This window comes from Crinia signifera, chromosome 3 (genome assembly GCF_055691185.1).
Source record: "Crinia signifera chromosome 3, ASM5569118v1, whole genome shotgun sequence".
NCBI lineage: Eukaryota > Metazoa > Chordata > Amphibia > Anura > Myobatrachidae > Crinia > Crinia signifera.
In genome coordinates this window covers 266,034,189-266,048,315 of record NC_139219.1, presented here as the reverse complement: position 1 = coordinate 266,048,315, position 14,127 = coordinate 266,034,189, and the positions used below count along the sequence as shown (strand labels likewise).

Genomic DNA, 14,127 nt, shown 5'->3' with positions numbered 1-14,127 from the left:
CGCTCACTTTAACCCCTGCTTGTTATGTTTGATATGTATAATTTCGCTTAATCACAAAATATAGACTATTAAAGCTGTCACAGTAGTCACTCTGCACCAGTATGCTGTCTGTGAAAAATATATTTTGTGCAATGCAGGCAGTCAGGTGTGCTGAGGGAAGAGGTGGTGTGTGTGGGTGGTGTTCAGCTTACCTAGGCCCGCAGTAGCGCACGCAGGGGGGGTTTCTGAGTACACAGAAACCCCTCCAGGAGTCTAAGATGAAAGCTGAGGGTCCCCTCTTTCCATGGGTATAAGAATTGTAGAAATCGGCCCTTGGGAACCGGAGATATCTGACTTCAAAGCAGTGGTCCCCATCCAAGCCTGTTAATTGTTAGTCCCAGTCAGATATTTCAGGTTCTGTCTGACATAGAGTTTTTCTGAGGGTATATTCCAAAAGCTGAGACTAGTAGCTTGTCTCTACTGTTCCCAGAACCAGAGATATCAGCCTTCCAGCAGCTGGTTACTGCTCCAGCTCCACACACCTGGTATGTAGTATTATATTCTCGTGGGCAGATTGCTCTGCGTCCTAAACTCTGATCCCCTTGTCCCCAATACCATTTGGTAGGTGGGATTCTGTAGTTTTGAATTCCATTCAAATCTAAGAAATCTATTTCCGGGAACTGGAGATATCTGCAGTCAAGCAAGCTGTCCTCCCACCAGAAAATTATGAATAATGAGCCCACTCCACTATACACCCCTCCTCTGCATATTAAACATCCTCTACCACCCTGGAAGTTATGTATCAGGGCCCCTTCATTCAGCCCAATGCCCCCTTCTCCCACCCCATCTCCCACCATCTGTGCAGTAAAGGGGTAATTAGTGGAAATTACTGATCCAGGCCCTACATGCTGAGCGGTTGATATAATACCCCCTACCACCCGCAGGACATCAAAGCTTCCCTCACCACTACCGCTGGGGGGATCGGTAGGGGCCCCAATACATTGCTATGCGCAGGGGTCTACACTGCTGTATGTATGTATGTATGTATAGGTATGTATATATATATATTTTTTTTTTTAATTATTATTATTATTTATATACATTTGGTCTATCTATAATACTTTAACTGACCCGGCATATACTGGGTCACCTAAGTGTCCATCTCCGTGCTTTGCTCCACCCCTCTGGAAACCCCCTTCTGAAAATCCTGCGTTTGCCACTGTAGGCCCGGGATGGTTGGAGAATCCTGGGGGTGGACCAGGTCAGAGTTCTCAATGGCCCAGATGATAATACCGTATGAAGGGGAAGAAGTAATGTGAATCAAAACAGAGCCTGCAAGCCGCGTAGGATGTATAGCTAAAGTGTAATAAAATCAAATATTTAATCTTGGCACTGTCATTGTATATCGCACTCTTACATTTTGAGTTTTGCTTTTACCTTTACAGCCATGCCCAGATGTATTTTGGTTTCCAGTTCTTACTGAACAGGCCTGTGATGAACTTATAGAGGAAATGGAGCACTACGGACAATGGTCTGGCTCAAAGAGCAATGTAAGTAACAGCACTGCCTCATGCTAGTAAGGGCAAGAGAGAGGCACTTCCTCAATATTCTATGCACTTGGAACTATGTGATACTGTATTATCCTGATGGGAAATGTTCTATTTTCTTATGTTGTTGCTAGGATGTACGAATTGCTGGGGGATATGAGAATGTCCCAACAGACGATATTCACATGAACCAGATTGGGATGGACAATGAATGGCTTCACTTCATTAGAGAATTCATTGCTCCTGTGACACTGAAAGTATTTGCCGGCTATTACACCAAAGTAAGAATTTCTTAAACTTACCGTTCATTTATTTTATATTGTAAGTGTCACAATACAACGCAACAAATGTGTATTAGATCTTTGCCATTAAGCTTGATTAAAACCAGCCAGAGACCTTCTTAGTAGGAAACAAAGGGTTATTCCAGGCTGTATTGCAGCCACTTAGAGACTACGGCATCTGCTTTGTAACAGGGACACCAGGTAGCAGAGGGATATTAACTAATCTAATCTGGCACAAGTTTCTCCATCCGGGCATATAAAAGATAGAAGTAAATTAATTATTTAATAGATAACTGTAATGTGGAAGAACATTTAGTGTGGAACACACATTCGGCAAGTGATGTGCCACATTGTCTGATGTAGATAAGAGATATGAGCTCCACAGTGTACAAGATACAACATATTAAATAACTGTTGTAGTACAGACTGTCTGGGCTAAAATTCAAACCTGTTATTAAATTATAATTTACCTTTTGAATTATTTTGTTCAGGCCTTTTAGATTAGATACAAAAATGGCCATAGAGAGATATGTGGGGACTGGTAGTGTAGGGGGGTTGAAATGCAGAAAAGCACAGATCTGGGTGGGGGTGTGGGGGGGGGGGGGGGGCAGGCAGGCAGGTGCAAGCAGAGAAGTCTGCCCATGACCCAAACCTGGTAAGGTAAGGCAGGGGAGGAGGGGGTGTGTTCCAATTGCCATTTAAACAAATATTGCAAATACTGTACTTACAGCCTTATGATTCACACAGGCAAGTACACAGCTTCTTCCTTTCATGGCTCTTTGTTTCCAGGACACAAATACCACAAAGCACTGAGTAGGGTTGACGTATAGAGAAGTTAACCCAATATGATACCCCTATTGTATTCTGTCGTTTCTTCTGAGCACATTGGCTAGCATAACTATTCCCAGTCATCCATCCTTTATAATGGTCAGAGAATGCCATATAGTTTATTTATCATAACTACTCGCCACTTCAGGTAATGTCATAACTAATAACTTGATATTCTTTCCTAAGGGACGGGCATTTCTTAATTTTGTGGTGAAATATACCCCTGAGCGACAAGCATACCTGAGGCCACACCATGATGCTTCCACGTTTACCATAAATATAGCGCTCAACACCAAAGACACAGACTTTCAGGTAATTTCCTTGTCTGTATGGAAGCCATTTCCACAATTACAATATACTGCATAGTCAAAAACACATTTTAATGTGGCAGATAGAAGTCTATAAATACTACTTAAGGCAACGGGATGGAGATTGTACTGTTCCAGAATGTAGACAGCAAACTCTTGTACAGAACTTCACTTAAGACCAAAAAACAGTGATTAATGTGCCTGGGGCTACAGTCAAATGCTGTAGAACAGGCCTGGCCAACCTGCTTTCCAGCTGTTGTGAAGTCCCAGCATGTCCTGTCACAGTTATGCTATTAGCCAATGCTAAAGCTGTGGTATGGCATGCTGGGATGTGTAGTTTCTGAACAGCTGGAGAGCCACAGATTGGCGAGGTTTGCTGAACTTAAATGGCTCCAGAAATCTTTACTTGTTTTTGTTAGATTTTTTTTTGGTTAAGAAAAAAAAAAAAAAAACAGTACAATTGCTGCTCTCCAACACTGTTGTCTGATGTAAATGGAAAAGGATTCTGCAATAGTAAAGCCAGCATAACAAATTATGCATCACATTTTCTCACTATAAACATATGCAACATTTAGGTATTGTTCTGCCTAACTGTCTATGTATGTATGTATCTATATACTGTATACATACATTACTATTTTTACCGGTGATATGATCGACAACCACCAGCCCCCGCCAGCATACGCTGCCTCCACCCCGTCCTCCAGAATGGGGCCTGCGTGCAGGAGACACTTGCGTGCCCCATTCTCGGCAATGGGACGCAGAAGACATGAGATGCTCACGTGTCCCCCTCCGTCCCAGGCCACCATCCACACCCCCACCAGTGTCCGCCAGCACTAGAGATATGTCGCACTGGCTGACCCAATAAGACAGGCTCCATATGTATCTATCTATCTCATATAATTTGATGGCACATAAGAACCACTTGGACCAACTGTTCTGCCCTTTCTACTATCCGTTAGATAAGCTTAACCATTTTTGATCATTAGTTCTTTGTAAAGATCTTGTGAATGGCTCGGCGACTATGCAAGTCAACAAAGCCATTTGCAGAATGGAGCTGCACATTCGCATAATGAACCATGTGCTTGTGCAGTCCCCTAAACATCAAGACGGGCCAAACTCGCTTTAAAGCAATTGAACAAGAATGACCTCCTAAGCCTAATAAGTTAAGTAGACCTATATAAGATCATGAATGTTAAACTCAATAAAAAATCTAATTATATTTGTTGTGTGAAATGATACAATTTGTCGATTAAGTGAACAGATTACTATACTGGACAAAGACATGAAAATGTTGCATATATCAGTAAAAGTCTAACACATGGTTACCACAGTCAAATATGGTTTATATAAAGCAAGATGCCTACTACTATATTTTAGGTATCTGACATTAATGTCAACTTGAGAACAAAAACACTCATTTGTTTATGTAGTGAAGCTATGCACTGGTATGAATAGTACTGGAAATGAGAGAATGTAGCAATTAATTGTTAAATTTGGACACACAGGACCCTACAGAAAACAGTTCAGCATATATAGAAAGTTACAGCTTACAATAGCTACAGATTTATCTCTAATAGAGGTTCCTGGAATCATTCAGAAACATAAATACTGTTCTACAGCAGTAACAAATTGAACTACATCAGTTATAAATATTAGCATTTATGGAGCATATAGTTGCAAATTAACCATTACCTTTATACTGTACACAGAAATATCGTACAGGCAATGGCCTTATACATTTTAATACACTATCTTCATTTTTTCTTTCACAACACATGGATTGGTGAAGTATACTGTAGATTGTTGTGGTACTGACTCAAGTTATATTTTAACAGGGAGTGCCGGGCCTGTGCAGTTATATATATATATATATATATATATATATATATATATATATATATATATATATATATATATATATATATATATATTGATAGAAGACTTGCGGTGGGGCACTCGTGGCTATTTTACAATAAGCAAAGGATTGCCAGCTGATTTGAAGCAGCAACGTTTCAATTTATTAGTCAAATTGTCGACTAATAAATTGAAACGTTGCTGCTTCAAATCAGCTGGCAATCTTTTGCTTATTGTAAAATATCCACGAGTGCCCCACCGCAAGTCTTCTACATTCTTTTTGTGCTGGCACCGGCGCAGTTGCTTCTATCTGTCACAAGGAGTGACAAACCCCTGTTCTCTCTATATATATCAACATCAAGTATGCAGGAAGGGGGTCTTGAAAAAGGTCCTGCACTGGACCGAAACGTCGACCCACTATAATGCACTAATGTATTGAGGTGAGAATAAATAAGCTTCAAGCAAGCCTAGTGAGTGTCTCCATTTTCTCTGCATATATGGCTTCTTTATCAAGGCATACTGTTCTTCACAGTATGCCTTGCTAAAGAAGCCATACGGCTTTGAAACGTTGGCAAGTAACTTGCTGGTTATCCGTGTCTTATTATTGCTGAGTGCCGCCACCCCCATCGACCTGTATATGCTAGGACCGCGATTCCGCTCCTTCATTGGAAGGCACCAGCTACTTTATCACCTTTATTCTCCAAGCCTCTCAGAGTGCCTCCTCAGGAAGTTTTATATATATATGTATACAGCCGTAGGTTGGGGCTGAAGAAGGGGGTCACTCCCCGAAACGTTCCCCTGTACACCTGAATACATCGTTTTTTTTTTTTTGCATGTAACCAGTCTCCTGAGTGCCGTTATTGTTCCTCACGGAACATTGGAATTTATACATTATTTCGTTCTGGCACCGAGAGCAAGTTGTTCCTGTTACCCATTGAGTGCCGGCAGTTATTGGATCTGTATATATATATATATATATATATATATATATATATAAACTTGGTGTATTGTATCGGCACTACTCTTGGTGTGTAACCGCTGCGTTAAGGTGCCCACACACTAGAAAGATCTGTCCGTCCTGGACCAAAGATTTCTCTTAAGATCCCATGGGCGTTCCTATGGATCTTTTGCTAAATCTTCTGATCTTTTATGTAGCATGTAAGATCAGAAGATTCAGCAAATCGTATCAGCTAATTGGCAAAAAAATCATTCTAGTGTGTGGGTACCTTTAGGTGCCTTTAATGCGAATAATGTAGATAACCAATGTAAATAAATGTGGCACTCCAAGGGCTTGAAAAAGATTTGTTGGTACTCTTTACTTAGCACGGCGCCCATCGCGGCCACCGCGATTTCCCATAGGGAACAATGTTAAAAGTCTCAATGGACGCGATTTTACTGTTCAATGCCTCAATGGACCCGATTTTTGCATAGGAAACAATGTTAAATGGGCCACAGAGCCCAAATAGGCCCCCTGAAGTGTGAAATGGCCCCCACAATTGTTAACGCCACCCCACGATCAACGTGAACCCGAAGCGTGGCGAGCGCAGCGAGCCCGCGAGGGACGGCGGTACGCGTCCTCCGACCTTTTCATACCCCCACTATCCACGTCGGCCTGGAGTTGAGAATAGAATAGTGTGGCAAGCGCAGCGAGCCACCGAGCCCGAAGCGTGGCGAGCGCAGCGAGCCCCGCGAGGGGACGCGGATACCTTCACAGGTAAACGCGTCCCTTCGCGGGCTTCACAGGTATCCGCGTCCCCTCGCGGTGCTCGCTGCGCTCGCCACGCTTCAGGCTCGGTGGCTCGCTGCGCTCGCCACACTATTTTATTCTCAACTCCACGCCGACGTGGATAGTGGGGGTATGAAAAGGTCGGAGGACGCGTACCGCCGCCCCTCGCGGGCACGCTGCGCTCGCCACGCTTCGGGTTCACGTTGATCGTGGGGTGGCGTTAACAATTGTGGGCCCATTTCACACTTCAGGTGGCCTATTTGGGCTCTGTGGCCCATTTAAATTTTTTCCTATGGAAAAATCGGGTCCATTGAGGCATTGAGCAGTAAAATCACGTCCATTGAGACTTTTAACATTGTTCCCTATGGGAAATCGCGGGCATCGCGTCGGTCGCGTCGCACCCGATTTTTTAGTGCATGCGATGGCCGCGATGCCCGCGATTTTTTACCCCCGATGACAGCGAACAGAATTGTGGGCGCCGTGCTAAGTAAAGAGTACCGATTTGTTTTATGTGCAAAAGTGTACTAGATAGATAGAATAGATAGACATATAGATAGAAGAATACCTCATGCCTTAAAAAAATTGTTTTGATTTATTTATTTCTATCTTCCTGCAGGGTGGAGGATGCAGATTTTTTAGATACAACTGCTCCATAGACGCACCAAGGAAAGGGTGGAGCTTTATGCACCCGGGCCGCCTCACACACTTACATGAAGGACTTCCTGTTACCAATGGCACTAGATATATTGCAGTGTCCTTTATTGATCCTTAGACTTTGGCAGACTCCTGGACCCATTGGCAAATACCTGGCATTTTTAAAGGATATGTTTTTTATTTATAGAAGTTTTTTTCCAGATCAGAGTATTTACTACTGTTAATAAAATCTAACAAAAAAGAAAATGGTGTATTGGCAACTGTAAAAATATGCAGTGTTTCATGGTCTGTGGGATAAATCACTTCCACCACCTGCATTTTAGAACAACAAATACCAAAATTCTCAGACAGTTACATTCTGGCTGGGTAAATAGGAGGGGGTTGTTAGCAAAGTGTAGCAAAATGTATGTCTAATTTACTATGGTTTTAACATTTTTACTAGTCATGAACGATACATTTTCAGCTCGGTTCAGTAAGAACTAGTTACAGGGCCTCATACCTCATTGATGTCATTATTTTACAGTGATGTCACTAACTAATGAATATATAGGCTGAATATTGCATTTGCAGAAAACATTCCAAAAGGATAGAACTTCAAGGTGACAGTGTGTTGGCCCTTTCTCCGCCACCTCTCAACAACCAAATTTGCAGAAGTTTGCAGGAAAATTTGCAATTGTGGGGGATGGTAATAAGTGATGAGGTGCTTTATTAGTGACTGGTACATTTTAAATCATGACCATTCCTTTTTAGTTAACAGTTTACTACCCCTCTTATAAATGAACATTTTAAATGATTTATTTTTTTCAGATTTTCTTCAATTACTTTTGGAATTTGGGATGTCACAAAAATTGAGTCTGCAACGAAAAATAATTTGCTACAAAAGAACTGTCAATGTAGATATATTTATTGTGGCAAACTTTCTTTGGGATAAAAAAACTAAACAAAGATGATCTGCTATTTAGTATTTACAGATGGTGTTCATTTTTAATTCAATGGGGTCAAATCAATTACTCACAAAAACATTGCGGGTTGTGTGGTGCCGCTGACTCTTGATACAATGGAATTATAATTGGAACTAAAAAAAGGCTTTAAGGGGTCTGAGTTTGTGTACAGTTGCCTGCGAATCATGACCACTGGGTTTTTTGAATGACCCCAATTAATTGAATTACAAGTCATCATCCTCTACAGATTATTTTGCAGAACTTTATACCCAGAAGCATTGTTATAACTCCAGTGTTGTTTTTTCTTATTCTAATGGAGGACTGTTTACAGTGAGTTATATAATTATATAGTTCATTTTTTTAGTTCAAAAATAGCTGGTAAGACACACAGTTCATATCTATTTCATACAGGAGACTGTATTTAAAAGGCCTGATATAGAGTACTACAGTCTCAACTTTTTGTACTGTTTTTTTTTATGCAATTTTGCTACATTGTTTTTGGACATCATTGGTACTCTAGTTGAAGAAATCAAATGAAAAAATATCTTAACAATCAGACAAATTTTATAAATTTATGAAATGATCAAAAAAGTTATTTTTTTGTGTGTGTATGTTTGGGGTTTGGATGGGTGTCAAGCTTGTGCCTTAAATACACCAACTCTTTATTGTCAAATGGTGAGATATGTTTTAGGAGTTCCATTTTTTATTTTTTCATTTACAGCCTTAATAAGCAGTAAAATAGCATGGTCTTTAGAAATGTATTTGTTTTGTTTTGTTTAAATTATACATGTGATTTTTTTTCAGCTTTAAATATAAGTAGACATTATCCTGCTAGGCCTTTCTATAAGTGTTAAGGCACAGAACATAGTGAGTGCCAGCAAGATTATACATTATTAGATAATAAGGTCTTCCAGCAGGTGACCAACATAATAAATAATCTAACCCATTTACTATTAATTTGCAGTAAAGCCCCATACACACTAATTCCCCTTTCACACTGCACAAATACCTTTGGTCAATCCCGAACTGTTGCCGGGTTGACCCGGGTCAGCATGCGGTGTGAAAGGGGAATTCATATATCCTGTGGTCCAGCAAACCAGCAATCCGACCCGGAATAATAGAAGTGTTAATCTCGGTCGGACCCAGGTTGCTGGGTAGTGGGAATAGATAACATGGATCCAGCAACTTTGGTCCCATTACTTCTATGGAGTAGACAGCAGCGTCCGACTCCTTGTCAGCAATCCACCAATAAACTGGGATGCTGTGAGCAGCAAACAGTGCAAATGCCGGGTCGCTCCCGGGATAGACCCGTGTCCATATCCGGGTTGCGACCCAACATTTGTGATGTGAAAATGGTATAAGTGACATTATAAACAATTTCGTTAATTTTAGCCCTTCTGAGCAATATACTTTACAATATCGCTTAGTGCTGGGGTAGCCAACCCTAGTCCTTGAGAGCTACCAACAGTGCATGTTCTGCAGGTCTCCTCACAGAATCACAAGTGAGCTAATTAGCTCCATCTGTGGATCTTTTAAAATGTGTCAGTGATTAATGAGTGCAGCTGTGCAGCAGCTAGGTTGTCTGGAAAATGTGAACTGTTGGTAGCTCTCGCAGGCTATGGTTGGCTACCACTGGCTTAGTGTATATGCTCAGTGTTATTAACAATGCAATTCACGCTCCTGCGCATCGGTTAGGCCCCCCCCTATTGTCTGTGCTGCAGGCAGAGTGTTGCCTATATACGAGCCATGCTAGCAGTGGGAAGGGGGTTAAGTCACTAAACAATATTGTTAACAATATATCGCTTTTGGAGCAAATCGTCTAATGTGTATGGGCAGTGGCGTAGCTATGTTTTGGGCACACCCCCCCCCCGCCGTTAGGGGGGGGCGCCACACACACCCCCACCGCCGCCCCGCCAAGCACCCCTACCCCCCTGCCTATGCAACCCTCCCCCCCCCAATCTCCCACAGCCTTACCTATCGCACTGGTCCCGGCGGCTCCGCTCTTCTGCTGAGGACCACCACAAAATGGCCACCCCCATACAGCAGACAGTTTCAGAGAACTGTGTGCTATATGGGGGCGGCCATTTTGTGGTGGTCCTCAGCAGAAGAACGGAGCCGCCGGGACCAGCGAGATAGTTAAGTCTGCGGGGGATTGGGGGGGGGGGTTTAACTATAGCACCACAGCCCCCGGCGCCCCCACATGCACAGCGCCCCCCGCGGTGGCGGGGGCTGCGGTGCTATAGTTACGCCGCTGTGTATGGGGCTTAATAGACTAGAGGCTGATGCATAGTTGAAAGTAGGCATATTTATGGGGCAGATCTAACTTGTTTTCACACTCCTCTGGAACTGAGAATTCACAAGTACAGGACACCTCTTAATGCTTTCTGCACAAAGGGTTGTAATGGAGTATTGTCAAGTAGTGAAAGTTCTATCAGAAAGTGTTAATGAAACTGCATCCCATGACAGAAGGATGTACTCTATCTATTTTCAGCTGCTTGCAAGTAGCCACTGATTTTAATGTTTAAGCAAACTAAAACCAGGTACCCACTACGTGATGTGTGTACCTAATGATATTGGTGGCATCGGGGACATGCCCCGGCATCAGCAAACACACTTGCTGATGCTGGAAAGGGGGGATGGGGTGTTGAGGGGAGTGGGAGATACCCCACGGCCATCATTAACATGGTCCTCCCTGGTCTGTACTAAACAGCTGAAGGAGTGGGTCGTTAAAGATGCAAAGGAGCGTGCATCATTAACGATGTTGAGTGTACATACTAGTTGAGAAAGTAAAAGGCTCAGAAGGGCGCTACTGAATGATCTCTTTTACTTTCTTGTCTAGTATGGGGCTTTAGAACTCTGTGTACAGGTGAAAATACAAATTTTTCAGTGCATGCAGTTTGGCAGCAACATTTGCCCAATTTATTTCCAACTCTGCATCAAGGCCTCGAGGGAGATGTACAGTATCAACCCTTCTCAAGTGGACAGGAAGTGAAGATGCACCTAGCAAACCAGCTTTTACATATCATATATAATATAACTGAAAAAGGGTAGACTGACTTTTATTTCAAAAGGGGATAAAAATCATTCGATGGTCAGCTACCATCAAATGAATTCTGTCCCCTTCAGACTCATGCCAGGGGATGTGTTTTCATACACATCCCCTCACATGCTAGCAAAGGGATGCAGACTGCATGGGGAGGGATGGGGGGGGGGAGGGGCGAGTGGGTTTGGCTGGTGGTGCTGACCTGTTTGCTAGACTGTGAGTGTACGCAACTTAGCGAGAGTGAACCAGGCCCAATGTTTTGTATTCTCCAACCGCGAAGTGCCTGTTTCCCACCTTTTCGATCTGGCATGTTTTTACATATTCAAAAAATGTATTCATTGTAAGAAGGGCAATCAGATTTTAGAAACATTCGTACATTTTAAAAATGTGCGGTGTAACTGAATAAGTTTTATGAATTTTACAATTTACTTGAATTGTGTGTAGAGCCTGCTGTTAAGCTTTCATTTTTGTCATAAAAGGTGCTCTCTTTTTTTTAAAAAAAAAAAAAGTAAAACAAAACCAAATCACACATGGTGCAAATATAACATTGTATTTATGTGCAATACTTGAAGAGAACAACCTTAATGTCAGTGATGTCAATCATTTGTGATAAATAAATGTTAATTTAAAATGTCCCACTTCTTGTTATCTTTTTGTCTCTCATACAGCAAGGCTAGCATCATTTTTAAATGAAAAATTGTGTGTATTTTTTATCACCTGTCACCGCTTTCTAAATACCTATTAGTAAGGATTACATATGATGATTTGGATATCAGCATCATTCCGGAAAACCCCTGAAAACTAACACACCAACTGGCAAAGTAGAAAAAAGTTTTATAAATCACCAAGCAGCTTCACAGATTGTCGTCATTTACCACCATTAACACAAATGAATTTAGGAAAGAGGCTTAATGCTTAGCAAACACCAAAATCGGTGACATCTGTGGCATCTGGTTAACAGCCTTTAACAGTGGCGTAAGTTTGTCCCAGTTGCCCGGAGGCAAGATAAATATTGGTGCCCCCCCCCCCCACACACACACACACACACCATCTTATATAAATATATGTATGCGTGTATGTATGTTATGGATATTATGTTAAGAATAAAGAGTGTGACGTCTATGGTTCTGCTAGGAGAAGAAATCAGCTGCAGAAGCCAAATCAACGGCTTTCAATTAGCTAATTCAAACTCACAGGGGAGGAGAGGTGCCCCCTTGGGAGCAGGAGCCCGGCGGCAGATGACTCCATTGCCTCTCAGAGTTCTGCTTCTGGCCCGTAACCAATTTTGTGCTCCCAAGCACCTTGATCATGGGAACACAAAGTACAGTAAGCAGATGCTTCACAGGAATGACCTACTTTGGTGATAGGGTACACCTGACACAGGTACCCACCCCAACTGTGCACTGGTTATGGCATAGATGGTAGACAGTGTCTAAGTTGACCAGGTGAACCACTAATGGTCGACCGTGACTAGGTTGACACCTAAGAATGGTCGCCATACCCTAGGTTGACATTGACAGAAGGTCGACACAAGCTTTAGGTTGACATGGGCATGGTCAACATGAATAAGGTTGACATGAGTTTTCCATTCTTTTGTGTGTGTCTCTGTAGACAACATAGACACCATATAAGTGTGGAGCATCTCTCTGCCAGAAATTACATATGTTTCAGCAGTGTATCGTTCTACTAACAGGAGATAATCTAATGTAGGGTACACACAAGAACGACCATGATGGTGCGGTGATTGTGAAATGATTTCCTGAAATTGTACGATGGTCGCACAAATGGAGTACGCAATCTGCACAGGATTTGCACACAATCAGTACTCAAATAAAAACAAGTGGTGCACTATCAGTTTATCAGCTTACAGTCCTGTGTATAAAAAGCTGGCTCCTCTGACTACAGTCTGCATGTTTTATCTGTAGGTTTTCTACAGCTCAGAAGCCACAGAACCCAGGAGTGTCCTTGCTGCCAGCTGTGTGCCCCCTGTGACTATCTGCATGTAGATGAGGGAGTCAGGAGTACAGCCTGCTTGTGGCAGTGATGGTAGCAGCTGCTGCTGCTGGGCAGGTTAGGAGGGGCAGAGCACTGGGGTGGGGGTGATGCTGCCTGATGACTCCTCAAATCTCTAAGCCAGTGATCCAATATACAGCTATATACAATTCAAGTGTATCAGAGGAGTCATTAACCTGATGGTAAGCAGCATGGTCACAACCCCCTGCCGGGATGATTAGGACCCACTTTGGGGCATGATCCACAGTTTGAGAACTGCTGCTCTAGTCTACCTAGATCATCAATCATTTGTTTTACCTCTCCTGGTTTGTCTTTCCAGCTGCATTCATCTGTGTCATCTGCAAAACATCACCAATAAAGATATAAAAAAGCACTGATCCAATGACAGATACTTGGGGTACTACACTGGAAACATTTCAGAAACATTTCCCTCTTGTGGAAGTGTTTATTAAATTTACTACAACTCTGTTTTCTATCCTACAACCAAGATATTATCCATTTAACGATCTTAGGGGGGTATTCAAAAAGTCAAAATATCTGAGATTTTTATTTTAGAACTATTCAATTTAAGTGATGATTTTCCGACTGTCAAAAAATCTGACATGGTTGAAAACCACATGGATCGGTGAATGTTTTCAACCATTTTTGGTGAATTTGGCATTTGTCCACTTTTGGCTCTGTTTTCCCATGCTTGCAATTTCAACAACCTGTTATCTGGGACAGTATTATCTGGAATAGTGTCAAAAGTTTTACTAAAGTCTAGATAAGCTATATATATACATATATATGCCCCCTCCACTTATTTATTACTTTGGTGAACCAGACCAGAGTCAATTAGATTTGTTTGGCATGATCTTCCACCAGTAAATCCATGCTGTTTGGGATACTGTAAGTTGTTGATTTAAGATATTCCACAACTCTTCATTTTAATAGTGTGTCCACTACTGTCC

The 14,127-nt window shown here is 42.1% G+C and overlaps 1 protein-coding gene across 2 annotated transcripts in view; it reads left to right on the top strand.

The window, feature by feature from the left end:
• The window catches only part of PLOD2 (procollagen-lysine,2-oxoglutarate 5-dioxygenase 2), a 129,053-nt gene extending 118,970 nt beyond the window's left edge, over positions 1-10,083 (top strand). For both annotated transcript variants that reach the window (XM_083178005.1, XM_083178003.1), the window contains 4 exons: positions 1,425-1,529; positions 1,661-1,807; positions 2,822-2,947; positions 7,143-10,083. In XM_083178005.1, coding sequence (XP_083034131.1) covers positions 1,425-1,529; positions 1,661-1,807; positions 2,822-2,947; positions 7,143-7,298 — 534 coding nt within the window. In that variant the 3' untranslated portion in view covers positions 7,299-10,083. The remainder of the gene's footprint in view (positions 1-1,424; positions 1,530-1,660; positions 1,808-2,821; positions 2,948-7,142) is intronic.
• The last annotated feature ends 4,044 nt before the right edge of the window (positions 10,084-14,127 follow it).